Source organism: Kogia breviceps, chromosome 3, assembly GCF_026419965.1.
Source record: "Kogia breviceps isolate mKogBre1 chromosome 3, mKogBre1 haplotype 1, whole genome shotgun sequence".
NCBI lineage: Eukaryota > Metazoa > Chordata > Mammalia > Artiodactyla > Physeteridae > Kogia > Kogia breviceps.
Window position 1 is genome coordinate 25,351,900 of NC_081312.1, and position 13,636 is coordinate 25,365,535.

General features: G+C 37.7%; 2 protein-coding genes and 1 long non-coding RNA gene across 3 annotated transcripts in view; 1 reads left to right on the top strand and 2 right to left on the bottom strand.

The window, feature by feature from the left end:
• Positions 1-13,636, top strand: part of SPTLC2 (serine palmitoyltransferase long chain base subunit 2) — a 109,411-nt gene that overhangs the window by 55,277 nt on the left and 40,498 nt on the right. The gene's annotated exons all lie outside the window — the stretch shown is intronic.
• LOC136793776 (uncharacterized) overlaps positions 1-13,636 on the bottom strand; it is a 74,498-nt gene that overhangs the window by 15,184 nt on the left and 45,678 nt on the right. The window lies entirely within an intron of this gene.
• Positions 899-13,262, bottom strand: LOC131752958 (small ubiquitin-related modifier 1-like). Its single transcript, XM_067027579.1, has 2 exons — positions 12,965-13,262; positions 899-957 (listed from the first exon to the last, which is right to left on the bottom strand). The coding sequence occupies exons 1-2, from the start codon at positions 13,260-13,262 to the stop codon at positions 899-901; spliced, it is 357 nt and encodes a 118-aa protein (XP_066883680.1).

Genomic DNA, 13,636 nt, shown 5'->3' on the forward strand with positions numbered 1-13,636 from the left:
TCTTTTTTTTTTTTTTTTTTGCCGTACGCGGGCCTCTCACTGTTGTGGCCTCTCCTGTTGCGGAGCACAGGCTCCAGACGTGCAGGTTCAGCGGCCATGGATCACGGGCCTAGCCGTTCCGCGGCATGTGGGATCTTCCCAGACCGGGGCATGAATCCTTGTTCCCTGCATCGGCAGGCAGACTCTCAACCACTGCGCCACTAGGGAAGCCCCACAATTTCACTTTTGAGACTGATTTAGGAACTTAAGGAGCTCATATATTACATCTACAAAAGTATTTATTTTCTTCTTTCTTGGCCCAATATGGACCCTTGTGCATATGTAGTGCACATCTCTTGTTGCTACAATGATTATCTTTCCTATGTCTTTTATTTTTAAATGTGTATATTATTTCATTTTTTGAAACTTCCTGCAACTTCGGACACAAATGGACATTGTAGGGAAAAACAGGAGCATTCTAATCTTCCTTGGTGTTCTTGCTTTTACCTATTGGCTTTAAGGAACTGGGGACTGGAGAAGAGAACTAAAAATTATGAAAAAAAAGTCACAACAATTTAAAATGTTTGTCCCTAAATTCTGTGAAGTAGACCTGTAGTCATATGGCAGAGTTGATGTTTCTCATCATAATTTTTTTGAATACTTATTTTATTTACTTATTTATTTATATTTTTGGCTGTGTTGGGTCTTAGTTGTGGCATGAGGGATCTTTCATTGTGGCTTGTGGGCTCTTCGTTGTGGCACGAGGGCTTCTCTCTAGTTGTGGCACATGGGCTCTGTAGTTTGTGCCGTGCACACTCCCTAGTGGTGGCATGTGGGCTTAGTTGCCCCAAGGCATGTGGGATCTTAGTTCCCCAACCAGGGATCGAACCCACATCCCCTGCATTGGAAGGCAGATTCTTTACCACTGGACCACCAGGGATGTCCCCTCATCATAATGTTTTAAAATCTTTTTCTTATCTGTAAAACAATCACAAACTTACATAAAAGTTGGAAGTACAGCCCAAAAAAACTTTTTTCCTGAACCAGTTGAGAGTTAGTTGCTGCTCTGAAGCCCCATCATCCCAAATGCTTTAGTGTGTACTTCCTACAAAGGCATTTTCCTACAGAACCATAATACAACTGACCACAGCAAGAAATTTACACTAATATGTTAATTAACTAATATGAACATGTTATTAATTATTTCAGTAACTAATAATGATAACATTATTACTGTCTGTTCCTCAGATCAGCGTCCTGAGGCTGTGGATGTGGTTTGGAGTCACCTTTTGTACTTAGTCACGTCTCTTTACTCTTCTTCGTCACAGTTCCTCAGTCTTTCTTTGACTTCCATGACATTGACACTTTTAACAATTACAGGCCAGTTATTATACAGAATATCCCTCAATTTGGGTTCATCTAGTGTTTCCTCATGATTAAGATTCAGCCTATGTATCTTTAACAGGAACAGCACAGAAGTTATGCTGCTTTTTCTCATTGTATCCTCTCTTCATCTTCTCAACTAAAAATATATAACTGTCTTCAGGTTATGTAGTCCTGAAATCGTAGCCACATTTCCCCATGTCTAAGTCAAAATCTGTTGATTCTGCCTGTCACTTCTGCTTATTCCCACTGCCATGTGACTATTTCAGGCCCTGACTCCCTGTTCCTTAAACGGTTGTACCACCCATAACTGCCTTTTCCTTGCTGCAGTCTTTCCTGTACCACTTATTAATCTTCCTAACATACAGCTTCTGTTGTCTGCCTAAAGATGCCGAAATATAGAATAACAGTCTTTAATAACTCCTAGTTGCCTACAGAATAAAGTTCAATTCTTTATATGATGTTTGAGATCCTCTACAGTTTGATTTTAGCTTAACCATCTTTTCCTGTACCCTCATTTAAACCAATTTGATGCCTCTGACAGAATGCTCATCCTCCTGTCACCGAAATTCTGTTCATTCTTCACAACAAACTGAAATGCTGTCTTTTATGACACCTTTGTGCTGATTCATTTTTTCCTTCCAAAAGCCATGTTTCACAACTTTATATCTCACATTTATAATTTTGTCTCACAGAGCCAGTGCTTAATGTTTGAACACAATGTTTTCTTCAAAGTGTGTAAGTCAGTCAGTAGACTTACATGATAGTTGTTACAATTGTTGTCCCAGTCCTAAAATACTAAACATATAATGAAATCTCTAAGCCTTTTCATTGCAATTCTCTAAGCCTTTTCATTGCAATTTTTTAAATTTAAATAAGATTTTTTTAGTTTAAAAAATCTTTAATTTTTTAAACAATTTTTAAAGGTTAATTTCCATTTACAGTTATTACTAAATGTTGGCTATATTCTCTGTGTTGTACCCTACATTCTTGAGCCTATCTTATACCCAATAGTTTGTGCCTCCCACCCCTCATCCCTCTATTGCCCCCCCTTCATTGTAATTTTGACTGTGTATCTCAAGTATTTTATGTTACTGAAGTTTGATTTTTTTCTCTTTAACATGTCGCTAATTGGTTAATAATAGCATAATTCCAATGAGTATATGAAGTTTATTATTGCCACATTCAGCATGTCTAATAATTTTCGGGTTTGTCCTGAATGAATTAAGTTTCTGAGTTCTGTGTATCTTATTAGTATTCATACTTTATTTTTTCTCTTCAGAGTCAGTAGATACCGTCTTAAGTATAAACAACACATTTTGAAATTATGGAATAGTCTTTAGGGAACTCCCTGGCAGTACAGTGGTTAGGACTCGGTGCTTTCACGTCTGTGACCTGGGTTCGGTCCCTGGTTGGGGAACTGAGATTCTGCAAGCCACACAGCACAACCAAAAAAGAGAAAAAAGAAAGAAATAGTCTTTAAATTTATAAAGATAACTAGCCACTAGAAGAATTTTAAAATAGTAATTTTGCAAAAAGTGGTGGTGATTAGTGGAGGAAACATGGAAAGTAGGAGTACAGTTGCCTTATCTAAGCACCATCCAGGGTTGATGGAAGAGGCAGCAGAGGTGTACGTTTATTATTCAGCATTTTGGTTCTAGCCACAAAGAGAGCCAGAAACAGAGCCTGGAACTTCTTGCTGGGAGTGGGAATGGAGGTGGCTGGGTGGAAGAGGGAAACTTCTATTTTTTTTTTTTTTAAATAATTTTCTGTACTATTAGAATTTTATTTTACCAGATTGAATATGTTACTTTTATATTTAAAACTTTTTTTGTTTTAGACTCCCGAGTACATTAATAACTTACATGAAAGTAAATCCTGCCTAAGATAAGTTTGGAAGTAAGCCTTAAACATACACACAAATAGTCTGTGGTTGATTATTGATAAATGTTTTCATCCTTTTTGTGGGAAGACGTGTTATTCTTTGGTGATGAGAGTGTAGAGCCTTCAGAAAAGCTGCAGCATGCAGGGGCAGTTGAGATCCTTTCCCTACCCTACTTTGTAAGCACTCCTTTCTTCTTTCTCCCCATCTTTTCCACATTTCCCCTCCAATTCCTATCCTTTTCTCAAAGAGAGGGCCATGTGACTAGAGTGATGGGTAGATACTGAGAGCCGTCTTACCTAGGAACCACCTAAGAGCTGTCTTACCTAAGATAACAGTGGTTAGGAATTGTGTTTGTATCTTGAGTAGACATACTGAGTTACAACAGGCTGGTGAGCAGAAAAAAATGAGACCTAGGAAATTCTGACAAATTACACAAGACATTTGAAATTCTAGGTTTTACTTCACACGTCACTAATCCATGTCCAGTAATAGAAATTTAGCTGTAAGATCTATTTATGAATCAAGGCAAAATATCTGACCAAAGGAACTAAAATTGCACTTTTCCATTTTCCAGAGTTGCGTTTTGATATATTTTATTTCTGTCCAAAGGTGTAGTTAATAACAAGCACAGCACCTAGCTTAGTATCTGAAATCTAGTAGCCTTTTGACAAATTTGGTGAATGAATGAACACACACATGATCGAGAAATATTAGAAAATGGATGTGTTCTTAAAGTACGTTGCTTGTTAAGCCAGAATGGCCAAATTGTGGAACAAAATAAACTAGATAGGTACATTTTACTAGATAAATTTTAATATGATGACAGAAATAACTTTCTTTGCAGAACACTGCACTTTTTGTACTTCTTAGTATTGAAGGGAACTGAGAGCTCATTCAGGTGGCTGTTGGCATAGGAGGAAGAAAAAGAATACCTTGGGCAGATCGAGGTTTAATTAAAATTCGGTTTGGCTCATTTGAATTAATTCCTATAATAGACTTGTTAATGAGGTGTTAAATTATCACCTTGAGAATCCCAGGAACTGTCAAAAGCTAATTAGAACTGAGAAGCTTTTTTTAAAAATTTCTATTCAGATTCTCTGCCCATCCTTTTTTTTAAAGCTTTTTTTTTTTTTTTTTTTTTAAAGCATTCCAAGATCCCCATGCTGAGGGGGCAGAACTGTTAAAGAAAACAGTCTTTAGAGAGGGTGGCGGTGGGAGTGGTCATAAAGAGAATTTCCTGCTTCTGGAGAGGGGGTGCTGACATCCACTTGTTACCTTTGGCAGGCGGGCTTTTCATTTGGTTGAACCTGGGTACCCTTCTTTCCAATCCCTATGCTTTCTGAGCCTAGGAATATTTGGGTTCCACTTCTTTCTTTATTATTGCGTATCTGCTTTTATATGTAATTTGTTTATTTCACTATTAGAGATTCATCTAAGTAAAAATCAAGTTTTCTAGTGAACACAGTTTAATTCTTAGCCACAGTGCAGTTTAGCAGTATATCTAATGCTGGAGAGCAGTATATCTAATGTTCCTTTCTGGTAACTTACTGCCTAGACCACTGCTGAGAAATATTTAATTCTTCATTTATCAAACATTTCTCAAGCACTTGCTCTGTATCCTGTGGTGGGTATGCTGTTGAGGGGTACAGAGTTGAACAATACATGATCCTTGCCTTTGAAAATGCTTATAGTCTAGTGGTAGGGGTAAGATTCCAGAAAGGACTGGTTTCACAATAATTTCACAATAATAATTTCACAATATTTCACAGTAATTTCACAAATAAATTCTTCTTTTGTTCAGCTTCCCCTTTTCTTGGTTTCCCTCCTTCCTTCTCCTCCTCCCTCACCCCCACCCCCAGAAAACCCCCTTAAACGTCCTTAAATCCAGCTAATTATTTGAAGCAAATTCAGATCTTATTGATTTTACATTTCTTACTACTTTTTCTATCTAAGTGGATTTTTCCTATGGAATGTATATCACTTTAGTAAATTACCAGCAATCAAAGAAAAAGATTTTCTTTCTGTAAAGTAGCCTCTTTATTATCTAGCAAAAAGGGCTTTTTAACGAGTGGCTAAAGCCTTCTGAAACCAGCAAGCAGTATAACCACATTACAGGTAGAGAAAATTGAGCTCACACACAAGATAAGTTTTCTCAATATTTTGTCTTCAAGTAGAATGTGGCTTTCCTGAACTCCATCCACTTCATAATCTATTTTAAATTTTCTGATTTCTTGTCTGCGAATTTTCCAAAAAACAGCTATGTTTAGTTGTGAGTAATCGCCCCTACAAATGAAAGCCTACGTCTTTCCTCTCCATGGATCAGTAACCCCTTTAACCTCTCTCTCTGCTTCAGAAATCTATCCTCAATACTCAAGAGCTTTTGTAGCACGGTCTGTCTATTACTTCTTCCACTCCCATTTCTTTCTTCCAAATCCAAGTGCTAATAAAAATTTCTTGCCACAAGAGTGGTCTCTCCTTTTGTGTCTTGTTTCAGAGTTTGTTTTAAGCTGGCTGTTAAGATGCCCACAGGCAGCAGGCTGGAAGCTAACCTTTGAACAAATGTAGACTTGTTCATTTAGTAGAATGTTGTTATTAATGCACAACATAAATAAGGAGTTTGAGGATGTTCCCCTTGGACAGGAAAGGAGCCCCAAAGTCGATGTCCCTCATATTGGAGAAGATGTGGTAAGATGATATAAGGGAAATAAACTCTTAATTAAACTACTGTGAATAACATTATTATTTTTTTTAAGATTGAAGTGAGTGAACTACCTTAGTTTTATTTCATAATAAAATTAATTTTAAAGATTTTTTTCCATGATTTGATTTTTTTCAGTTACTGTTTGGCTGAGATGAATGACCATTTCTTCTCATCACTTATAATTCGTCAACTTTATAGCCCAGTGTCTGTTTTGGTTGTTGAAGAGGAATAACTTTCTCAATCTTTTCTTTTTTAATATTAATTTAATTTATTTATTTGGTTGTGCCAGGTCTTAGTTGCAGCAGGTGGGCTCCTTAGTTGCGGCTCATGGGCTCCTTAGTTGTGGCATGTGAACTCTTAGTTGTGGCATGCATGTGGGATCTAGTTCCCTGACCAGGGATTGAACCCGGGCTCCAGGCATTGGGAGCACAGAGTCTTAACCGCTGCGCCACCAGGGAAGTCCCTTTCTCAATATTAACACAGTTGGAACTGCTTTTTTCCCAAAAAATTATTTTTTTATTTTTCTTTTCTTTTATTTAATTTTGGCTGCACTGTGCAGCATGTGGGGTCTCAGTTCCCTGACCAAGGATCAAACCTGTGACCCCTGCAGTGGAAGCACAGAGTCTTAACCTCTGGACCACCAGGGAAGTCCCTCCCCCAGAATTATTTTTGAGGGCTTTATCTAGGAGATTTGATTCTAGATTTTCATCAACTTTATTGCAGTTTATAGCCACAGGAATACTTAATATGTATAAATATGTGACAAGATAGATGGACTCTTCTCAGTTAAGAACCAGATATCCTCCTTAAGGCTTTCCTTAAGATTTGACAGCTTTTTGAAGAGCAGTTGATATTTTTTTAATTGTCACCTGTAGTTTAGAAAAAATAAATTATCTGAATACTTGTATCTGCCTGCTATCTATGTTGACAGTGGAATGAGTTTCAGAAGGATCTCATTAAGGTGTACTCTTTCAAAGCCCCTAGCCCCTGTTCTCAAACTTTGTCCATGGACCACCTGCGTCAAAGTTACTTCTAGTATGGTGGTTCGTAACCTTGCTCACACACAGGAAAGCTTAAAAATTAGTAATAATGCCAGTGTCACGTCCCTTTGCAGACCCATGACTATCTGCGGGTGAGGCTCCTGCAGGATGTTATTTAAAAGCACCCCAGATGATTCTAATGTGCAGCCAGGGTTGAGCACCACAGTTATAGAGCTTGTTAAAAATGAGGATTCGAGTCTGTTCCACCAGACCTTGAGTCCTGGTGTACAAGGCCTTAGACTATGTATTTTAAAGAAAATCTCAATTAATAATGCAAACTAACTTTTAAGAGATTTGAGGATTCTCTCTCTATATTTTTTTTTCTTAAGCTCGTTTACATCAATGAGAACCAAAAGCAACTCTACTGATTGGTGGTAATTGGGGAAAAGAAAGGAAATTGGAAGCCAAGATATTTGATCTGTTTCTTTTAAAAGAAAAATAAGGGAAATATTGGCTTGTGGAACAGGAGTTTGGTGGTTATGTTAAGTTGCCAATTTTCATTGTTTTTGGAAATCTAAATGCATTGATGCTTCCTTCTAAAGAGCTGATGATCCTTGCTGAATGAATCAGTGGCATAGGTGAAGTTAGAACAAATTAGGGGAGGGAAAAGAGACAACTATGTTGTCTCTTTATTCAGTAGATTCAGAGACCTATAGATTCAGAGACCTATGTTCAGCTCTTAAGGCTGGTTGGAATTATTTTGTTTTACTTTTTTTTAATGCTACTTGTATTTTTTATAGCCTATTAATTCAGATTCTCAAATTTTGTACGTAACCTACAAAAGGCCTTGCTCACTATATACTATTATTTCTAAATGTTCAATACTAATCAGTTTTGTGGAATTCTTACTTATTGCCTTGCCTTCTGCCTCTGAAACTAGTTTAATTCCAAGCCTCGCCTTCACCAGTGATTGCTGTATTTGCTAACCCTCTTCATCTGTGCGTGGGTGCTTGACCACAGTATGCATATTTCCTCATCCCTTCATGTCTATCTAAAAGTAGCTTGTGATATGTTCCAGTACCAAAGGAGGACAGTAGGACAGTCTTTGGACAAATTAAGCCTTTCTGTCCTAATTGTGAGCTGGCACCCTTTAAAACTCAGTTCCTTAATTTTTCAGAGGCACTTGGCCTCTTTTCTTCCTTTTGTTTAGGGCCCCGTTTCTGGCTCTGCGTTAGCAACCATTTTTAAAAATTCTTGATTATATTGAATCAACAACTTAAAGCCTTGGCCCCTGCTGTTTGTTGCACATCCTGTGGCAGTCCTCAGGAAATCCTAGTTTGGGGCATTAAAACTAATTAAAGGATTAAACTACTACTAGGGAGAGGGTGATAAACAAGTGCTTGTGAAAGGAATTCACTGTGCAGTGCTTGGTGTTAACGGGCTGCTCTAGTTGTTGAGGAGAGAAATAGCAGTAGTAATAATGGGAGAGTAGATTCAAATACGTGTATGCATTCTTGTAGGGAGATAAAGAACCAAAGGGCTGCTTTAGAACAGCATCCCTAGGGTAGGGAGGGGCGGGCTGTCTCCTTTGATGTTCATTAACTTGACAATTGCCCAAGCTGAGCACTTTGATATTTGTTGACAGTCTAGCAAAACGGGCTGCATCTAGAAGATGGTAAACCTAGTTCCCACTCATTTTGCTTCAGTGTTCCAAAATTCCTGAACTCTTTCTTCCTGAAAGTCCCTTATAAATATCCCTTTTACAAGACTGTTTACTGGAGCAGAAAGGTACATTTATTTTCCTGTTCCCTGGAACTCTTAAGAGCCTAACGGGAAGATTTTCTAGTGCCGTTTAATTGGGACTTAAGTGTTATTAAAGTCAGTCTGCCCTGCCTTTTAGCTAATATTTCTTTTACTTTTGTTTTAGGTAACATTTTAATTTTTATTTTATTTATTTATTTATTTATTTATTTATTTTTGGCTGCATTGGGTCTTCGTTACTGCGCATGGGCTTTCTCTAGTTGTGGCTAGAGGGGGCTACTCTTTGTTGCAGTGTGTGGGCTTCTCATTGCGGTGGCTTCTCTTGTTGCGGAGTACGGGGTCTAGGTGTACGGGCTTCAGTAGTTTTGGCACGTGGGTTCAGTAGTTGTGGCTTGCAGGCTCTAGAGCGCAGGCTCAGTAGTTGTGGCGCACAGGCTTAGTTGTTCTGCGGCATGTGGGATCTTCCCGAACCAGGGCTCAAACCCATATCCCTTGCATTGGCAGGTGGATTCTTAACTACTGCGCCACCAGGGGAAGTCCCAAGGTAACATTTTTAAATAGGATACTTTATCCTTCTTTGTCTGAGATCATGTGAAAAACATGAACAGATAAATTCAAGTTCCAGCATAGTGTGGTTTTAAAAATAGCTTCACTGATGTTTTTCTTTACCTCCTATGCTCTATTCTCTCTTCCACCACTACTTCCTTCTCCAGTCCCTTTTGGTATCTTAAGATATTTTTAGATATAATGATGTTACTTTTCATCTACATCTCTGCAGGTGTTCATGTAGAAGTTAAAGAACTAAGGATGACCATAAAGGTCAGTTGATTTGTGTGTTTGCTGGCATTCTTTTGTCTCTCTTGCTCCTTTCCAGGAGGCCATGAGTTGCTGCTCTTCATGATGCATCCTGACTGGATACTTGTGACAAGTACATAATTTATTGATCTAGAAAGTGCTGTGATGAGAGTTGAGAGCATTGCCTGCTGCTTTGCCCCCTCACTTTAGAGCTGTTCAAAGAGAGTGACCATTGATGATTTAAAAAGACGAATGAAGAAGAGACTGATTCTTTTTTTTTTATTTTTTATTTTTTTTATTATTATTTTTTTTATTTTTATTTTTATTTTTATTTTTTTAACATCTTTATTTGAGTATAACTGTTTTACAATAGTGTGTTAGTTTCTCTTTTACAACAAAGTGAATCAGTTATACATATACATATGTTCCCATAACTCTTCCCTCTTTTGTCACCCTCCCTCCCACCCTCCCTATCCCACCCCTCTAGGTGGTCACTAAGTACAGAGATGAACTCCCTGTGCTATGCTGTAGCTTCCCACTAGCTATCTAATTTACATTTGGTAGTGTGTATATGTCCCTGCCACTCTCTCACATCGTCACAGCTTACCCTTCCCCCTCCCCATATCCTCAAGTCCATGCTCTAGTAGGTCTGTGTTTTATTCCCATCCTACCACTAATCTCTTCATGACATTTTTTTTTTTTTTTTAAGATTCCATATATATGTGTTAGCATACGGTATTTGTTTTTGTCCTTCTGACTTACTTCACTCTGTATGACAGATTCCAGGTCTATCCACCTCATTACAAATAACTCAGTTTCATTTCTTTTTATGGCTGAGTAATATTCCATTGTATATATGTGCCACATCTTCCTTATCCATTCATCTGTTGATGGACACTTAGGTTGCTTCCATGTCCTGGCTATCGTAAATAGAGCTGCAATAAACATTTTGGTACATGACTCTTTTTGAATTATGGTTTTCTCAGGGTATATGCCCAGTAGTGGGATTGCTGGGTCATATGGTAGTTCTATTTGTAGTTTTTTAAGGAACCTCCATACTGTTCTCCATAGTGGCTGTATCATTTTACATTCCCACCAGCAGTGCAAGAGTGTTCCCTTTTCTCCACACCCTCTCCAGCATTTATTGTTTCTAGAGTTTTTGATGATGGCCAATCTGGCCGGTGTGAGATGATATCTCATTGTAGTTTTGATTTGCATTTCTCTAATGATTAATGATGTTGAGCATTCTTTCATGTGTTTGTTGGAAATCTGTATATCTTCTTTGGAGAAATGTCTATTTAGTTCTTCTGCCCATTTTTGGATTGGGCTGTTTGTTTTTTTGTTATTGAGCTGCATGAGTTGCTTATAAATTTTGGATATTAATCCTTTGTCAGTTGCTTCATTTGCAAATATTTTCTCCCATTCTGAGGGTTGTCTTTTGGTCTTGTTTATGGTATCCTTTGCTGTGCAAAAGCTTTTAAGTTTCATTAGATCCCATTTGTTTATTTTTGTTTTTATTTCCATTTCTCTAGGAGATGGGTCAAAAAGGATCTTGCTGTGATTGATGTCATAGAGTGTTCTGCCTATGTTTTCCTCTAAGAGTTTGATAGTGTCTGGCCTTACATTTAGGTCTTTAACCCATTTTGAGTTTATTTTTGTGTATGGTGTTAGGGAGTGTTCTAATTTCATACTTCTACAGGTAGCTGTCCAGTTTTCCCAGCACCACTTATTGAAGAGGCTGTCTTTTCTCCAATGTATATTCTTGCCTCCTTTATCAAAGATAAGGTGACCATATGTGTGTGGGTTTATCTCTGGGCTTTCTATCCTGTTCCATTGATCTATATTTCTGTTTTTGTGCCAGTACCATACTGTCTTGATTACTGTGGACTTGTAGTATAGTCTGAAGTCAGGGAGCCTGATTCCTCCAGCTCCATTTTTTGTTCTCAAGATTGCTTTGGCTATTCGGGGTCTTTTGTGTTTCCATACAAATTGTGAAATTCTTTTTTCTAGTTCTGTAAAAAATGCCAGTGGCAATTTGATAGGGATTGCATTGAATCTGTATATTGCTTTGGGTAATACAGTCATTTTCACTATGTTGATTCTTCCAATCCAAGAACATGGTATATTTCTCCACCTATTTGTATCATCTTTAATTTCTTTCATCAGTGTTTTATAGTTTTCTGCATACAAGTCTTTTGTCTCCTTAGGTAGGTTTATTCCTAGATATTTTATTCTTTTTGTTGCAATGGTAAATGGGAGTGTTTTCTTAATTTCATTCTCAGATTTTTCATCATTAGTGTATAAGAATGCCAGAGATTTCTGTGCATTAACTTTGTATCCTACTACTTTACCAAATTCATTGATTAGTTCTAGTAGTTTTCTGGTAGCATCCTTAGTATTCTCTATATATAGTATCATGAAGAGACTGATTCTTTAACGAAGAAAACTTTAGGACCTAGTTAAGGATTAATCCCTGTTCTGCCCAGCTCACACACTACAGTATCATCTAAATGTGAAAAATATATATATCATGAAGTAGAAGTTCCTTCATGGTTTAACCTTGTTAATTACCAATATATTTCTGTTGGCATGAAAATCGACTTCAGTATCTATACATTTGTAAGATTCATAAAATAAGCCAAAATTATCAAAATTTTAACAAGTACCAAATATTTGCTACTACTTATAGAAAAGGTTTTTCCCCTTGTTGTTACCTTTACTTATTCAGTTTTTTTTAAACAAATATTTTGTTTATTTTAATGAAGCTGGTACAGACAGTGTTCATTTAAAACCCATATCCCAGGCCAAAAAGTACCAAAAAGAGCAGTGTTCTGTTGTATACACTTCTGCATGAATAACTTTAACTGCTAATGAAAAGTAGAACTTTTCTGGGATCTTCAAACAAGGTTTTTCTTTCATCTTAAAATGCTTTCTCTGCAGTGAAGCCATCTTTGGAATTAGTCATTATTCTCACCACCTCTGTCATCTTGACTCCAACCTGATATTCCTGCTCTTTGGGTCCAGACCCTCAGATTTTAAAAGTAGCTTTAAGTTAAGGAAAGGGCATTTTTCCACAGTTCAGTTCTCTGAAAAACTTCCATCTCCTACTGAAAGTCACAGTCCAGGAGTAAAGCAATCACATGCTAGAACTTCACGGCCAATTGGAAAGCCGTTATGAACACTCGCGTTAGTCGCTGTTATTTATCACAAGTGTGCAAACGCACAGTCCTGGAAAAGGCGGCCTCTCTGTGCACACATGAAACTTTTAAATATGAAGGAGGCTGAGGTTTGATCCCCAAAACTCAGCACAGTGAAAACAAACAATAATGAATAATGGGCACTAGAATTCAAATTACCAGATGTTTTAAAGAGATGGGGTGCCAGTTTTCAATTCTGTTTTGAACACTACATTACAAAAGAACTATTTTTAAAAATAAAAAAGTATTAAGGGAGAAGAATAAAAAATAAAAATATCTAAACCATTGAATGCCCCTGTTTTTTCCTGATAAACTTCAATCACATCTTCTTCCTCCATTCCCAGTTCTTTTGGAGTGTAATTATCAGCAGTTCTCTGACCTTCAAAGAGAAACCTGAGTGAATTCATGGGAACTCCCTGTCTTTGACAGTATGATTCTTTGAGTTTCTTGTGATGCGTCATCGTTTTCACTTTGAAGTGAATCTCTCTGCTATCCTGTCTGATGACTTTGAGTTTAGTGTTCTCTCCTTCCTTCTTATCCTCCAAGTCCTCAGTTGGAGGTTTTGCCTCCTGTTCAGACATGGTGACAGTGGCGTCCCCCAGGGTCTCCACCCAGCAGTGGCCTCGGGTAGGCAGAACCTTGCTCTAGGATTTACAAATCCGTCTCTTCCCCACAACACAGCACTGTGGCTGGAGGGACTTCCGCTATGCCTCTTACTTGTTCAGTTTTTAATTATTTAGGAAGCCTGCCTGCTCTTGTGGGGATTTATAGAGAGCATGGCTACAAGATTTTTTATTCTAAGATATTTGCTGCTCTATGTGATTTTGAGTAATGTCTCCCATTCAGTTTTTCCTGAACAACACCCTGTCTGTGACAGGGTGCTCTGTTCCCGGGTCCTAGAGAGCTGTTTGTTTTTGCAGTTGATAAAGGATAAAAGAAATACTTGGTCATTTTT

Coding starts and splice junctions, on each gene's coding strand:
- LOC131752958 (XM_067027579.1), bottom strand. CDS start 13,262: ATGTCTGAACAGGAGGCAAAACCTCCAACTGAGGACTTGGAGGATAAG. Junction 958..12,964: donor AAAAACAGGGGCATTCAATG/GTTTAGATATTT, acceptor ATTGTTTTACAG/ATAAGAAAAAGATTTTAAAA.